At 50.8% G+C, this 9,509-nt stretch overlaps 2 protein-coding genes across 2 annotated transcripts in view; both read right to left on the reverse strand.

Annotated features, from left to right (window-relative positions):
• Window positions 1-6: 6 nt before the first annotated feature.
• Window positions 7-3,589, reverse strand: sdsl (serine dehydratase-like; the record flags this gene model as incomplete). The annotated part of the gene is made up of 8 exons (XM_015023612.1): window positions 3,494-3,589; window positions 1,469-1,631; window positions 1,362-1,398; window positions 1,155-1,294; window positions 916-1,004; window positions 616-849; window positions 202-332; window positions 7-125 (listed from the first exon to the last, which is right to left on the reverse strand). Coding segments are annotated over exons 2-8 (897 nt in total), but the record flags the coding sequence as incomplete, so codon positions are not given.
• A 400-nt stretch (window positions 3,590-3,989) lies between these two features.
• LOC106940787 (apoptosis-stimulating of p53 protein 1-like) overlaps window positions 3,990-9,509 on the reverse strand; it is a 36,763-nt gene continuing 31,243 nt past the window's right edge. Inside the window, exons 15-26 of the mRNA XM_015023613.1 lie at window positions 8,866-8,933; window positions 8,031-8,202; window positions 7,192-7,410; window positions 6,985-7,116; window positions 6,688-6,838; window positions 6,269-6,306; window positions 5,865-6,190; window positions 5,654-5,791; window positions 5,398-5,531; window positions 5,118-5,284; window positions 4,843-5,042; window positions 3,990-4,746 (exon numbers count right to left, since the gene is read on the reverse strand). Coding sequence (XP_014879099.1) covers window positions 4,705-4,746; window positions 4,843-5,042; window positions 5,118-5,284; window positions 5,398-5,531; window positions 5,654-5,791; window positions 5,865-6,190; window positions 6,269-6,306; window positions 6,688-6,838; window positions 6,985-7,116; window positions 7,192-7,410; window positions 8,031-8,202; window positions 8,866-8,933 — 1,787 coding nt within the window. The 3' untranslated portion in view covers window positions 3,990-4,704. The remainder of the gene's footprint in view (window positions 4,747-4,842; window positions 5,043-5,117; window positions 5,285-5,397; window positions 5,532-5,653; window positions 5,792-5,864; window positions 6,191-6,268; window positions 6,307-6,687; window positions 6,839-6,984; window positions 7,117-7,191; window positions 7,411-8,030; window positions 8,203-8,865; window positions 8,934-9,509) is intronic.

Consider the following 9,509-nt stretch of genomic DNA (forward strand, 5'->3'; position numbering starts at 1 on the left):
TATTAACAACAATAATAATAAATGCGGCGGCCGCCTGCCTTGGGCCTGCAGTCTGGGGATCAGACCGCTGTAGATGGCAGCCAGCGCTGCTCCACACGCCATCTCCACCAGAACCCGCTCCTCATCTGGAACACAAAACCAGCACAAGTCCTTCAGAGAACCGGAACCGGAGCCAGGTGTGTGCGGCAGGAAGTCACTGACCCAGGAACATCTGGACGGCCCTCAGCGCCTCCTGGTCCGTCACCAGCTCAGAGATGATGGTCGCCTCGCCGCTCTGGCTCAGCTCAAAGGCTCTGCGGCAGACCGTCTTCGCACCCAGACACTTGGCCTCGCTGGGGACGGAGGCAGAGACAGCAGGGGACACAGAGGGACACAGAGACATGAGTGTGAAGGAGTCCCGTTTCTTAAAGTAACGGTTCTGTTTGCTGCTTCATTTTTCTTTTACTGAAGCAGGAAATAATAATTCAGACTGCTGGTTCTGCTGGACCAGGAAAAAACTAAAATCTTTGCAGAAATTTCAGATAAACTTTTAAGCTTATTTGTATGTTGTCATGGCGACCGAGTAGGCCGTGACAACCAATCAGAAGCAGCCAATGGGATCAGAGCTGGACCAACCTGGTGATGTCATCCAGAGTCACCAGCTCCCCCGCTTTGATGGCAGCGTTGAAGCAGTCGGCCCCCACCGTTTCCATAGCGATAACTGGCACGTCCGCCCAGCCGGCGTCCTTCAGGCCGCGGACGACGCCGCACAGCAGGCCCCCGCCCCCCACCGACAGCAGCACGGCGCCGGGCCGGGCCCCGGGGCCCAGGGCGGCTGCCGCCTCCGCCACCACCGAGGCGTGACCCTCCCTGGACAGATGGGGGACATGCTGGGTCTGTGGAGGGGTCAGAGGTCAGGGGCCAAGGGGTACCTACCACAGCAGGGGGTGATCAAACGGAGGAACGAAGGTCAGCTGCTCCGTCTCCGCCAGCCTCAGAGCTTCAGCGTTGGCGTCGTCCCAAACCTGACGGTTAGAGACAACAAGCATCCAGGGGTCAGAGGTCAGGGGAACAGCTGGATGGGTGCCACCTGACGTGCGTCTGGGAGAGACGGACTGGAAGGAAACTACGTCCTCGGTCAGAACCCAGGGGACCTGACTCAGGACGGCTCTGACCTTCCCGGCGACCTTGACGGCGGCGCCCTGCTCCTGCAGCCTGCGGACCACCAGCGGGGGGGTGGAGGACGGCACCACCACGGTCGCCGGCAGCCCCATCTTCCGGGCCACGTAGGCTGCGGCCATCCCAGCGTTCCCACCTGTGGAGACGGGCGTTACCATGACGCCCATTAGCATGACGAGGCTTGGTCACAGGTCAGAGGTTACCTGAAGAACACACGACTCCCTTGGAGCGGCTAGCGAGCTGCAACAACACACGGAGCGTCAGCAGCAGACAGGCACAGCGGATCCAGACAGAGTGACGGCGCCCCCACCTGCTGGCAGAGGTGTCCTACGCCGCGGATCTTAAAGGAGCCAGAGGGCTGGCAGTTCTCCATCTTCAGGTACACGGCGGTACCCGCCATCTTGGACATGCTGACGCTCTCCAGCAGCGGTGTGTTCACGTGGAAATGTTGCGGCATGGTGCGCAAGATGAGTCTGAGATGAAAATAATGTTTAGATTCTGCATAACCCAGTTAGGGCCTACAGGCTCCTCCAGACCCCAGGGTGTGACCCTGACCCCTCTAGGGGTCACCAAGCGGCCTCAGAACTAGAAAGGTTCATCGGTCAACAGGGGCCCATAAGAGGCAGAGCATATTCCCACACTTCCTGCATTATTCATACATCTGGACTGAAAAACATACGACGCGTTTCTGTACATAGCCTTCATATGAGAGGCTCCTGATGAGTAATCCTCATTTCACAGATGGTTACCGTTTCATGTTAGACCATCATCATGTCTAACATTTTACATAAACTACATTTCTGAATAAAACAATTTTGACCAAAAAGCAGAAATCACCGGTGATTTCTGCTTTTTGGTCAAAACTGTTTGGAGGTAAAGCTAGCTGCCTCTTCGAACATGACAGTAAAGCCAGCCCGCACTTGATTTTCACGTGCGCGACGGTACAAGACGTTACGGTACCCTCATTTACGAGTTCCTTTCAAAGTAAAAGCACACATCCGGTTCATGTTTGATCTACTGCAAGTAAATTAAAAGCGGCTTCACGTTTAGACTTTTTATTTATGCAGTTGCAAAAGGAAATTATGTAACTGAAAATAAATTCAAATATATTGTGTGAAACAAAAATACTGTAAACCATATATATGAAACCTCAAAAATGGTGAAGTTAAACGATGCGTTACCAGTGACTTCTCTCGCTGCAGTGTGATTGACTCTTCCAGAAGACACCCAGTAAATGGCCTATGGAGCTGATGTGCATTTCAAAATGAGAGCTGATCAAAAGAACACGTTTTGATTTTTATTTTTCAAAAGTTGACATACACATTGTTGAAAAACTCAGTTTCCAGTGACTTCTCTCACTTCTGGGTGACAGAGGGACACCCCTTCCAGCCCCCCAATTTTAAAGGAGCCAATTTTTTCAGATACATACTTTCCTTTTGCAACTGCAAGAATACAATGTCTAAACCTGAAACCCCTGGAAATCTACTTGCAGTAGAATCAGATCAAATATGAACCGGATGAGCGCTTTTATTTTGAAAGCTGCACGTAAACGGGAGCGCCGTAACGTGTTGAGCTGTCGCGCACATTACTATCGTGTGCGGGCCGGCTCGTCAAAGAGGTACCTAGCTTTACCGCAGTGATATCTCCCCTTCCAAGATGGCGAAATAGTTAGCGTGTTCGCCATCTTGAGAGGGACATCCATCTAAGACCTGGACAAGAACAACTCTATCTAAAACTGACCAAATAAACAGCAAGTTAGAACACAAAGTGTTCATTAATACTATAAAATATTCATTATATGCACGATTTATGCACAACTAGTATATAGCTTCCTGTTATGAAACAAGCGATTACAATAAATGTGAACTTACGTTTGGTGAAGAGTAGCAATAAACGAGCGTTCAATATGTAATAGGATGGTTAGAAAATAAGGCTGTTAACAGGAGGAAACATGACAAAAAAGTTGAATATAGAAATAGCTGCATGCTAAACACGTAACCGAATTAATATAGCACTTCCGTTTGACTTCCAAATTAAGGAAAATGTCTTTATACATATATTATTTTACTTAAAAGTATGTTTATCCGCTTGCTTTTTGTCAACTTATGATAAACATTATTGCCACGAATAATAATAAAAAAGTAAAAATCTAGATTAAAATCCTAGATTCGCCGTGATTTTATTTTGAAGGTTTCGTGTGCTTACTGGAAACTTCTCGGGATTTAAAGGCTTCAAATGAATAAAAGCGATTATTTTGGCTTTCAGAACCAGAGTAAAGAGTTCTACAGAAATGATTCCTGTAGTAATGAGTGAGTTTTAAATGATCCAAACTTACCTGCTGAGGTGCAACTGACAGGTGAGCCCAGAGCGGATGGCTGAGCTTTTATGACGTCTCAAGTCCGCAGATTATTACGTTCTTCCTCTTGCGCGCGCGCACACACATCTCAAATTAAGGAGTGTTTCATGCAAAGACAGATGTGTGTGTGTGTGTGTGTGTGTGTCACTCTCCTCATGATTGTCTGGAAAAATTTTAACACCTGGATGAAAAGTTTTGCTTCAAAATGCAAAATATTTCATAGGAAGTGTAATCCTTTTCTCTATTTTTTGGTCAGAACCAGATGAACAGAAATGTTAATTTGGTTTACGTTTCATATTTAAAGCGATAAAGAGAAGTTTGTCCAGTAATCGTTTTAACCGTTTCTGACCGTAGTGTGAGTTTTCTAACTCTCTCGCTGTGTTGACATAAATATTGGATCATTTTCCAGAATGTTTCTGAAAGAGGTTGGAGAACCAGAAAACACTGAAGCAAAGCTTGGAAGTCTGAGAATCAGTGAGAGGTTTAAACACAATTATTAATGTTTTATTTGACTTTAATAATGCAGCTCAACAGGTCATAAACCAGCTACTGGAAACAAAATGCTTGTGAAATAAAAATATTAACGTGGACATAAAATTCAGGCACATCCAGTCCAGCAGGTGGAGCCGCTGATCCAGCCCTCAGAAAAACTGTCCACTAGATGGCAGCAGAGTCTCCACAGCGACAGAACTGACTCTAATGAGAAAAGCAAAGCTTGGCTAAATAAAGCAACATTAAGGAGAATGAAACATGAAAACAAGCAGCAGAGAAGGTTCTGAAGCCTAGAATGACTCGGACCCAATGTTCTGACCCGGTCTGAATGTGACCCGGAACCTCTTATGAACAGTTGGAGTTCAGGGGAACCTTTGGAGACATGGACCGCTTCATTAAAGTGTCATCTTCACTTCCTGTTTCCTTCCTCTGATACTGATCCATCAGCAGCCTGAAGGTCAGAGGCCAACCAACCTTCAGATGACCTTCAACCGACCTGACACACCCTGGGTCACCTTCCACTGCTCTTCATCGCTTTTTCTGACCCACGAGGACCTCAGAGGCCAACCCCCCCACAGACAGAAAGAGCCATTAGTGGGCAGATGTTTCCATCCTTCAGCTGCTGAAGGTCAACATCTGCTTTGCCGTTTCCTCTCAGAACCAACCCTACACCCTCCTCTTCCTCATGGAGCCGGGCTTCACGCCAGCGACCTCTGTCTGGGTTTGATCCGTGGGTACAGCTGCAGAGAGGTCAACACGTTACTACAGGATGATCCTGAGGAGGCCAGGAGATACTCTGACCTCTGACTCATCATCAGCGAGAAAGGCTGTCTCACCCCCAGCAGGTTCCTCGCCACGTATCCCTCGCGGTCGTCCAGCCTGGCCCACCACCAGTCCGTCTCGGTGTCGTCATGGCGACGAAGCACGGTGACGGCGTTACCCTCGCTGAAGGATAGCTCGTCGTCCCGCCGTGCGGTGTAGTCCCACAGTGCGTACGCCGCCCCCTTGTTCATGATGCCCAGCTTCTCCTGGACGCCTGGGGAGGACGAAGCGGACGGTCAGGTGAGTCCGGGTGCGGCACCGGTACCTGGTCGGCTCCAGCTCCACCCACCATAGAGGAACTGGGAACACTGGCTGTAGCCCTCCTCCATCTCCTCACACTTGTCAGCCGCCGTCTCCACATCACTGATGGTGGTGGCGAAGATGGCGGCTCCTGATTCCACCAGCATCTTACAGAGGTGGACACTGTTGCAGGAAGCGGCGCAGTGCAGCGGAGTCCTGCACGAGATGCAGGAGGAGATGATAAGATGACCCCTGATAACCTCTGACAGCCCCTAGAGACAATGTGATGACCCCAAGATGGCGGTCTGGAGGACAGAGGAGGAACTGACCATCCGTCGCTATCGGCCGCGTTCACGTTCACTCCAAAGTCCAACAGGAACTTGACGATGTGGTGATGACCGGCGCACACGGCGTTGTGAAGAGGAGTGATACCTTCGTCGTTGGGCATGCTGGGGTTCTCCACCTGCAAGAGCCAGAGGCTAGGGTCAGAGGTCAGAGGTCAGGATGGCCTGCAAGAAGACCTGCAAATTGTTTGGATTGGAACCAAAGGAACCAGAGGAACCTCTGGGTGGAACCAGGCGGTACCTCATAGATGACCCTCTGGACCAGGTCGAACTCTCCCTCCAGCGAGGCGTCCAGCAGCAGAGCCAGGGGGTTGAACTTGACCCTCAGGCCATGACCCGTTCGCTCCGACGACGGCTTCTTCAAGTTGGTCCGCTTCGCCTGCGGACACAAGCAACCTGGTGACCATGGTAACAAGGTGGCAGCACCTGAGGGAGTCTGGGTCAATATGGACCTTTGGTCCTGAAGGCAGAGCAGCAGGTGCTGGAGGTGAGCTGTGGGTGGAGCCAGCGCCTCCCTGGTTCTGGTTCTGGACCTCGGACCTCTGTGGCTCTGGAGGCGAGCCGGGTTGGGTTGAGGGAGGCAGGATGGTGGTGCTTTCTGTCTCTTTGGGTGTTTCCATGGTAACGGAGGGTGAAGAGGAGCAGCAGGACTCTGAACTCAGGTCCTGACCTTTGACCTCTCTGTGCACTACCTTGTCTCCCGGTTCCAGGCTCCCGTTGGCTGAATGGACGGCGTCCACGTCCCCCAGGAGCCCGTCTGGCTGGTAGAAAGGGTTTGCTGGAACAGAGGAGAACGTCTCTGAGCCCCTGGAATGACCGAGTCCGGAACCTCAACAGAACCTCAACCGAGTCCTACCAGAACCGCCCTCCATGCCTCCAGCCAGCGTGTTGAACCTGCACCACAAAACACCTTCATCACCCCCAATCTGCAGCAAGTGGACCAATCCCAGCGGTGGGCAACGCATGCTGGAGACGCTAACACTAGCTCTGCTAAAGCTAGCTCTGCTAAAACTAGCTCTGTCAAAAGTAGCTCTGCTAATGCTAGTTCTACTAAAGCTAGCTATGCAACGCTAGCTTTGCTAACGCTACAGCATTATACAAACACTCTACTTAGTAGAAGCTAAATATCCTGTGAAGATTCTAACCCTAACTTCAGCACAGATGTTAAAAAAGCAGAGTAATTAGCTCTAAGCTAACAATTAGCTCCTCTATTGGCACATTAGCTGACGTGGGGCCACCGCTGGATGGTAGTTTCCACCGAGACGCTGAACATACCGCTGGTACAGCAGCTTCTGGATGTTGGGCCCCTGGGGGCCCTCAGGTTCAGTGATGGAGCTCCGCTTCTTCAGGGGCCGTGGAGCGTTGCTGAGACGGCGCCGCAGAACCTCCAGGTCGGCGTCATTCTGGTACCACAGCTGCGAGTGGGCTGAGGAGACAGCAGACCAGTATAAGCTCTGGTTTCCTGATAAAGGCCCAGTTAACAACCAGAACGGCCAGTCAGTCTGACCGGTCCTATCACCATGGCAGTTATTAGGTCCTGTGTGAGTGGAGCAGACGGAGCTGGGAACCCACCGACTGGCGTCAGCTTGGTGGGACTGAGGGGACGAGGGAAGCCGTCCACGCCGGGCGGAGGAAGGACAGCGCTATCTCTGGCTTCGTCCTGCAGAGCGGGGGACGAGGACGGGACCACAGGCTTCCCGTAGACTGTGGAGACAGAGCAGACGGTGGGATGGGTGGTCGGCCCGATCGGACCTGCGGCGGCATCAAGGCGGTTCCGACCTGCCCTGACGGCGGCCCGGTTCCCAAGGGGGCCCGGGTTCTTGGCCTGTGGCTGATGCAGGTACATGCTGTAGATGGAGCTGCTGTTCATGGTGGCGGGGCCCTTCCTGGGGGACTGCGGCCTGGACGGCTGCTCCGGGACGTAGGGACGCACCGCCACCGCAGGAGGGGGGTCAGTCCGCTCCGACTGGAGGGACAGCGGGGAGGATGGCGCAGAACCTGGACACAGAACCAGAACCAGCTGCCAATACATGACAACTAGCTAACTGTTAGCTAAACACTAGCTCTTATCTAAGCAGTGTCTGTTAGCCAAATGCTAACTTTTAGTGAAATACTAGCTCTTAGCTAAATATTAGCTGCTGGGCAAATGCTAGCTGTCAATTAAAGTACAGCTGTTAGAGAAACAGTAGCTTTTAGCTAGACACTAGCTGTTAGCTAAACATGTAGAAGGTAGACTGGGCCGGTACCAGAGAATCCAGTCCAATCTCTCCTCCCATCAGAACCAGGTTCTGCAATAGAACCCTAAGAATCCTCTTCTTCAGTCAGAGGCTTCATTCGTAACCGCTGCAACACACACCTCTACAGTAGAAACTTCTCAACATATTTGTTTTTCTCATATTCTGTTTGTTGTTAATTTTTCCTTTTAATTTTAAATACTCTGAAATCCATAGAAAACAATGAAAGCATGAAAATATTTAGTAGAAATCAACATTCCATTTGTATTCCCTGTGAAAACAATCACAACTACATCCCGAAGTATTATTATCTATAGGCCACAAGTGTAGATATGAGAATTCTAGTATTTCAAAGTATTTCCTGTGTGTCTCTCTAGGCGGTACCTGGGTTCTGGTTGGGGACGCGCTGCGGCGATGAAGATGAGGAACCGGTGGCGGCGGGGGGGCGTGGCCAGCCCAGCGTCCCGGGCGCCGAGCGCGGCAGGGAGCTGCAGTGATGGGCGGCGGCCTGATGGGCGGCGCTGGGGTACGTCCCGTAGCCGGAGGGTCGCAGCTGCTGGGAGGACCAGAACTCGACTCACTGGCGTCTCCATAGCAACCACTACATGCATCAACCAGCTGAGACCAGATGTTTACATACTCCCCGTCTGACATGAAACCGGACTGAACTTCTAGGTTCAGGTCCAGTTCACCAAGCTGGTTCTGGATCCAGAAAAGTTCTGGATCTTCAGAACTTTTCAACCATTTCATGAGAGTTGACCTTTAACCTTTACCACCATGATCAAGTCCATTCCTCCTCAGAGAACCACTGGAATGGGGTCAGGACTGTAACTGTTCTTCCTCACAGAACCTTCCAGTTCTGCAGACCAGAAAACCCATTTGGACCCAACTGTCTAACAACACAGCCCCACAGCATGATGCTGCCACCACCACCATGTGATACAGTAGGGATGGTGGTCCCAGGCATCCTAGCGTCCAGGAGACAGGACATGTCTCCACAGACGAAGGTTTTGTCCCTCTGGACATCTGCAGGACCAGCTTCTTCCTCGCTGAAGCAGAGTGAGAATAAACCTATCAGAAGCTGACAAAGCCATGACATCACCACCGGGGCGGGGTTTAGAGGAACAGTGCTTTTCTAGAGCTTAGGGAACTGATGTGTGTCTGGTCTGGTTTCCGGTCAGACGGAGGCAACAGTCTGGGTCAGAAGAACAAATGGTACCGGTTCTGGACTGCAGGTCCTCCAGTCGGCTCCAGTCTGGCTGATGTTGGGCCACGGCGAGTCACTGACTGAACAAGAAACAGAAGAAACAGAACAACGTCAAGAAACCGAATGGAAAATCAAATGGGGCAACCAGGAACCACCAGGGACAACTAGAGACAACCAGGGACAACTAGAGACAATTATGGACAACTACAGACAATTATGGACAACTAGAGACAACCAGGGACAACTTGAGACAACTAGAGACAACCAGGGACAACTTGAGACAACCAGGGACTACTTGAGACAACTAGAGACAACTAGACACAACTTGAGACAACTAGACACAACTTGAGACAACTAGAGACAACCAGGGGCACCTTGAGACAACCAGGGACAACTTGAGACAATTATGGACAACTTGAGACAATTATGGACAACTAGAGAAACCAGGGACAACTACAGACAATTACGGACAACTAGAGACAACCAGGGACAACTAGCGACAACTAGAGACAACCAGGGACAACTAGAGACAATTATGGACAACTACAGACAATTATGGACAACTAGAGACAACCAGGGACAACTTGAGACAACTAGAGACAACCAGGGACAACTTGAGACAACCAGGGACTACTTGAGACAACTAGAGACAACTA

The sequence above is a fragment of the Poecilia latipinna genome, unplaced genomic scaffold, assembly GCF_001443285.1.
Source record: "Poecilia latipinna isolate Pla-1442-1.1 unplaced genomic scaffold, P_latipinna-1.0 Scaffold3360, whole genome shotgun sequence".
In the NCBI taxonomy this organism is placed as follows: Eukaryota; Metazoa; Chordata; class Actinopteri; order Cyprinodontiformes; family Poeciliidae; genus Poecilia; species Poecilia latipinna.